The sequence below is a fragment of the Calliphora vicina genome, chromosome 2 (genome assembly GCF_958450345.1).
Source record: "Calliphora vicina chromosome 2, idCalVici1.1, whole genome shotgun sequence".
NCBI classification, from domain to species: domain Eukaryota; kingdom Metazoa; phylum Arthropoda; class Insecta; order Diptera; family Calliphoridae; genus Calliphora; species Calliphora vicina.
This window is the reverse complement of record NC_088781.1, coordinates 9,037,138-9,044,009: the sequence shown is the minus strand read 5'-3', so window position 1 is coordinate 9,044,009 and position 6,872 is coordinate 9,037,138. Positions and strand designations below refer to the sequence as shown.

Below are 6,872 nucleotides of genomic sequence, written 5' to 3'. Positions count from 1 at the left end.
TTCCTATGCACATTTCACTGGTTGCCAGTTGAAATAGATGATTGTCCTCTAAAAAAGAGGACGTATGGACACCTTACTTAAGGTCACTTATTGAAGTTATACATATATTGAAGTTACTATGAATTGGCTGGGACAAAGTTTATCTAAATAAAATGTAAAGTTAAAAGGCATCTTTTACTTACCCCCTCAATGATGTTGTATGAATTTCGTGCATTATTATAATTTCAATATCACTTTCACAACTCACTATTTGTAACAAATATATATTTTTTTTATTTTTTCACAAAATTCTTCACAAAACAAATCAAATTTTTTGGCAATAATTCACAACAACCAATATAACGGTACTTTAAAATGTAAACATAAATAATAGTGTTGCCTTATAGACAGAAATATTCAGTGATGACTACATGAATTGCTTTATGAAAGCAATTTCCTGTAAATTTATAACGGAATTCCAGATGTGATAAATTTATTTCATGAAACATGATAAACATCAAATTAATATAAAAACAAGTAAGTTAAGCTATTTTCGGCTGATACAAATCGTATATACTTTTTACTAAAGTGTCGTTAAAAGATAAGCATCAGCTGCTATATAATTTCAGCAAATGGCTGAGATATAAGCAAAAAACCAACTAAATCTATTTTTTCTATATCTAGATTACTAAGTCATTAATATATCGAGGTATATAGTAATTCGGACCGATATTGGGTGAAAATAGAGAAAAATATTTGTTAACCCATTTTTTCACCAACAAATTTTTTGTTATCATATATTTTTTCATTCTTGACCAATAAATTTTTTTTAGGAAAAAATATTTTCAATATTTATCTTAAAGTATATAAGATTCGTCACAAACGAATGATTGTTTTTACACAATCAATTTTTTAAATAGTAAAAATAGTTAGAAACAAAATTTGCGAAAATTTAAAAACCAAAATAATAAACGATAATGATGAATTGAAGCAAAGACTATTTGTGATATTCAATTAATAAATCAGAAGTTTCACAAATTATCACAATATTTAACAGGTACTATAAAAACACAGTCCAGGGGATATTGCCAATAATCAAGACCACCCTCATCTGCCGCAGGGCAGGTGGTCTTGGTTACTATGATACTATGACTGGAATCGAATACAGATCCATTTTAAACGAGGTAATGTATCCACCCGATTATGTATCAAACGAGTGGTTACAATCCCATGAGGTACGTGTTTTGAAGTAGCCAGATCTCAATCCCATAGAAAACCTATGGAAAATTGTCTATCCCGAAATACCGACTCAAACCACGAAGGAAGCTCTTATAAAGGAATGGCAAACTATTTCAAAGGAGATGAATGAATCTTTAACTGGTGAAGCTGTAATTAAAAGAAAGGGCTAACCAAATAAATACTGAGTTACTATAAATTCCATTTTTTGTTTTTAAATTAAACCTAAGTTTCCATTGTTTTGTCAAAATCATAATAATAAATACTTTTTAATTTGTTTAGTTAATTATGTTCAATTTAGTTGCGCAAGTCTCTTGTGTTTGTAGATGCCAGAGGTGCTGAGATTTGCGCAACTAAATTGCCTAGTGTGAAAGGGGTCTAAGTAAATAACTGCTATACCAAAACAATACAAATTACTTAAGATTCTTTTTTTTTGTGATTGTGACCTATTTTAAGAATTTGGAAAAGACTTCATTGTAGTATGTGCCCAAAAATTAACAAAATAGGTTTCACTTTATTTCATATTTTTTTCGATTGCATTTAATAGCAAAGTGAAATTTACCATTCATGTATTCAAATCGGATAAACCATACCAATATTTTTATATAAAATGTGAAAGATCGGTGCGCGTATTATATTGGAGTGGATATATAAGATTCGCCACAGCTGAATATTACATTATTACTTGTTTTTATGTTAAAATATTAAACTTTTAATAAATTTTTATTTTTTTTCAAATATCTTTATTTTGGCGTTTTTATTTTAATATCTAATCTCTCTGTGGCAATACTTACATTCTAACGATGCCACTAAATAATTCACAATAACCCAATTAAACATATGATTGACAACAAAAAAATTCTTATGACCATGATGAAATAATTAAACAAAAAATGTTGCATGTTTTTTTTAATTTAGTTCCATGTTGGAAGATTTTAATGGCCCAAATATTGGCGAATAAAATTTGTTAATTATAAGACACTCTCTAAAATCTAAACAATATATGAGTCAACAAAAAACTTGTGTGTTGTGTAGGGTTACAAAAAAATCTATATGAATAAAATGCAATTTTTGTCCAGTTACTGGCTGCAACAAACAAGAAGTAGTCTTTTCCGCATTTCTCTTCATTGACCTTGGCCTTCAATTCGAGTTAGTAAAAAGCAGCAAAAATTAATCTTGAGAGTAACGTTGCTTCAATGTACGATATTTCTTTAATGAAACTAAAGCCTCCACCTCTTTGGCAACATAGCGTCCCTGGGCAAGTAAAGCCTTTACTTTCTTGGGATCGGTTTCATCTTTGTTCTTTAGAAATGCATCTCTAACTTGCTGCCGGAATTTCTGGGGTCCATTGGCCCCAGGATATTCACGTCCCAAATACTGCAGCTGCAAACATAAAAAAATCACTTTTAATAATTTGCTAACAATCCGGTTTCGCAAGTCCCATGACTCATGTGGGAGCCAAGCAAAAATATTTTTTGGCTTTTTTATTAAAATAACTTACATGTTTATATAGTTGTATAACTTTCGAGCGCAGCTCTGACATTACACGTATATATTCTCACAAATGAAAAGTAGTAATGGATAGAAATCTATTTATAATTTTCGTTTATTTTTTTCTAGATATTTTAGGCAAAATTATATTGCGTATTTCGTTTCCTGAACAGATATATGTAGTTTTTTTCTAAAATAAAACCAAAACAATAGTATAAATGTCAAAAGGTATTGAGGGAGAAAAATAAATCACAATGACAGTATTCACAATAGTAGACGAATGTAATGAGAAAGTATGGCAAGTTAAGAGATTAAGAGCGCCATTTGTTGGTGTAGAAACGGCTAGTTCCGCTGTTTTAATCGTACAACTAGTTGATGGTTTAGTGTAGTGCTTTTAAATTTAATAAATTATTAAGTAAAAATATGGGTGTTGAAGAAATAAATAGTAGCAACATGTAGCTTAAGGATTTGTCTTTATAATTATTTTTAAATATTGGTAGAGCGTATGAAATTGTGGTAATTATTTGAGTTGAAAGAATTTGCTTCTACCGTTACAATTTTTTCTTGCTAATCATTGTATAGGCCGCCATGATTGAAACATGGTGGCTCGTTGATTAAACTATTTTTTAGTGAAGTGTTAATTAAATATTGGCAAAATTCAAATCTAATATCAAATAAATAAAATTTAAAAGGCAAATATAAAAAAAAATATCAATTTGCTATCAAAAATAAAAGTAAAATGAAGAAAATTTAAAAAAAAAAATATAATTAAGTGTTGAAAAGTATCGCTATATTCCAAAAAAGTTTAATAAGTTTAGTGTTGAGTAAAATTAAATCAAATGTATGTAAAAATATTAAATGTCAAATAAATATGTGTGAAAAAAATAAAATCAAAAAAATAAGAAGAGCATTATAAATAATTTACGCAAAATAAATGTGTGCAAAATAAATATCTATGTAAATATGCATAAAGATCAAATAAATTATTAGTGTAGTGTAAAAATTTAATTTATAATGATAAATTTTAATAAATAAAATGTTAATTATAACTTAATTAAAAGAAGTTGGCTACCCAAATGTAAATTTCAAAACGTGACGGTACTTGAACTTATTTCACCAATTTCTTGTTGTTATGACTTTTATGCTGTAATCGAAAGTTATCCGATCGTTGCGGATCAAAAATCCAAATGTCGTGGGAACAGTATCCGAAATTAGCAAAACACGGTGAAAATTAAAAACAAACGGAGTTTTCGATAACGGTATTTTAGCAAACAATTGTTTGAATAACAATGTTAGACTGTATACAAATTCGAAAACGTAACGCTAACGGTATTTTAGCATGGATACATAACATTTTTTAAAATGGTTTTTTGCTCCGATTGTATATATTTCATCATAATCTGAAAAATATCGCCAAACTTGACTGTCTTATTTGTGTACTTGTGGTCCAGTAACTTTTCTTTTGGCCGTCTTACAATATTCCACTTAATTCTTGTCCAGTTTAAATGTTCTTTGGCAAATAGCAGTGCGATATGTCTCATTTGCCTAACAGTTCGAGATTTAATTTTCAATTTTAGATTGTTGTTCACAGGGGAGTAATTTATTAAATTATCTTGTCTTGGATTTGTTTTACTACATCTTCCTCCCAAATGTTAAGATTTTAACGTAGCTGTCTCACGAAATTAATAATTTTTTGCTTCAATCTAGTACTAAAATCGTTTATTATATTGGTTTTTAAATTTTCTCAAATCTCTAGCAAATTTTACTACTTATTTTTCCCATCATTCTGGCAGCAAATGAGCCAAAAGAACTGCTCATCTTTTGAGACCAAGAGAGACTGAAGCCAATATCGGATACTCTGTTCCAACGAAAAGCGTATCCCAGACATTGCGTTCTGCATCTGGTCTGGACTATAAAGCGAGTAGGGCAAAACTTCGCATTCACTTAATTTTAGACAGGTTTTGCAACATGTGGCCGAGTATTGATTGACATGGTGGCATATTACAGTTTCATGTCTGACTGCATTTTCTGGGCATTTTTCTTAGTCCTTTCGAAACGAAATGTGTAACTGTTCGAATCGCACAACGATAACGGTAGCCAAGCTTTATAATAATTTTAAATAAATGTAAAAATTAATAATACTAACTTACGATACTTCAAAACTAATGCTGTCTTAAGGTAAGTACTGAAATTTATTAATCTACTGTAATGCTCTAATCTTAAACAACCTCAACAAAATCTCCAAAACAAAACCAATTTATATGAGTAAACCGATCATAATTTTCTACCTAATCAGAAACTAATCAACAATTTGTCTGTACAAATTAAACAAAACTTTCAATTGCTCTGTTCACAAGCTACGCAGTTTTAGAGTTTTTATTTAGAAATTTAGTTGCATACAAAGATTTAATTATCTATATGAATAACAAATACAAATACCAATATTTATTATAGATTGTAGCATTTCATTACATATTTAGTTATGATTTACTTGGTGTGTTATTGTAATCTCTAGGTCATTCTTTTTTCTTTGAAAGTTTTTGTTAGTCCACTCAGAGCAGTAAATTCACAGCTTGAAACTTTTTCATTAATAGTGCCTTTTTTCCAGTGTTATAGTTTTTTTGAACACCCCCTTGTTTTAGTCATCATCTTCATCAGTTTCTTCTTCTAGTATTTTTTTAATCACTTCATCATGTTTGGAAGAATCGACTTTATGCAATAGTAAATTCTTCAAATCTTCTACATTGGCTTTGACCATTTCTATTTTAGTCTCCATTTGTTTGTTGACAACACGTAACTTTTCCACATTTTCCTTGCGCACCTGGGCGGTCTGTTTGGATTTTTCTCGGGTTTTCTTAACAGCCTAAAAAAGATTAATAAGTTTTAACAAAGAACTGAAATATATTTTAGAATTTTGTTTATTTACATCATTATTTCTTTGCCTTTTCAATATATACGCCTCGTTATCCTTATTTCCATTGTCATCGGACATAGGGCTACTGACTCCTCCAGTTTTTCTTCTTGCTGGCATTTTTTAAACTTTGTTTAATATTTAACTAATTTAATATATTTGTTTTACTTTTTGGTTCAGTTTTTAAATGGTTATTTATTAAATAATTTATTGTAAATATTAACTGTATAATTTTATTATTTATTTCCTGGTAAAATTTGTGTAAAAAATCTTTGTTTTGTGATGAAATTGTAAGAAAATGTGATCAAAACAAAACAGAATATGTGTACAAGTGTAGACAATATTTTGCTAAAATGAAAAACGCTGAAAACTGATATATTTTTCCCCGTATTCGGAATCAATTTCTAAAAGGTTTATAATAAAAAATTGCCTTTTGTAAAATATGTTAAAACATTACTTATATTTTTATTTTCAGGCAATAATAAATAAGTTATTATTATTGTGCAATTGTCTTTAAATTATTTTCTCTTAATACAAACACCAGAAAAACGCCAAAAATATAATAAAGTAAACAATCACAATAGCAATAGTTATTGTGATTGATTTTTTTCAAATAATACATTTTCATTGCATATGGTAGAGATGGAAAATTAAAATTTTGAAATTGTACAAGCTCGAGTGTAGCAAACATTTAATTTTTTGTGGAAATTCTATAACTATCGTGACGATTAATTGGAAGTATATCGTTACGAAAAACGATAACCAGAGATTGCGAAAATGGGGGTAAGTCTTCTAGATAACACTGTTCGACAAAAAAATAAATTGTACCTGGAAAGTGATACTATTTTTCTTATAGCGTATAACAAGAATATGTGCTTTAAATTTGCCAAACACCTCAAAATTCTTGAGTTACGAGCAAAAAGCCAGTAGCTTAGATGAATATAAACTGATTTTAAGATTCTCAGCGGACTTGGAAACAAGAAACTGAGGCCATTCATATCGGATATATGTGATATTTAAGTAACCTTGAGAAATCTGTGTTTAATTCTTTTTCATATTTTTCGGAAAAAAATTTGTTCACCAAATTTGTTTTCTCACTTTCGTGAAAAGGGTATATATAAGTTTGTCATTCCGTTAGTAATTTCTACATTTTTCATTTCCGACCCTATAAAGTATATATATTCTGGATCCTTATAGATAGCGGAGTCGATTAAGCCATGTCCGTCTGTCTGTCCGTCTGTTGAAATCAATTTTC

General features: G+C 29.0%; 2 protein-coding genes across 2 annotated transcripts; both read right to left on the bottom strand.

Moving 5' to 3' along the window:
* Window positions 1-2,140: 2,140 nt before the first annotated feature.
* On the bottom strand, window positions 2,141-2,888 carry osi (orsai). The gene is made up of 2 exons (XM_065499629.1): window positions 2,717-2,888; window positions 2,141-2,598 (listed from the first exon to the last, which is right to left on the bottom strand). The coding sequence occupies exons 1-2, from the start codon at window positions 2,756-2,758 to the stop codon at window positions 2,386-2,388; spliced, it is 255 nt and encodes an 84-aa protein (XP_065355701.1). The 5' UTR covers window positions 2,759-2,888; the 3' UTR covers window positions 2,141-2,385.
* Window positions 2,889-5,047: 2,159 nt separating this feature from the next.
* On the bottom strand, window positions 5,048-5,855 carry Irbp18 (Inverted repeat binding protein 18 kDa). The gene is made up of 2 exons (XM_065500796.1): window positions 5,633-5,855; window positions 5,048-5,569 (listed from the first exon to the last, which is right to left on the bottom strand). Exons 1-2 carry the CDS (start codon window positions 5,735-5,737, stop codon window positions 5,345-5,347), a joined length of 330 nt encoding a protein of 109 aa, XP_065356868.1. The 5' UTR covers window positions 5,738-5,855; the 3' UTR covers window positions 5,048-5,344.
* Between the last annotated feature and the right edge of the window lie 1,017 nt (window positions 5,856-6,872).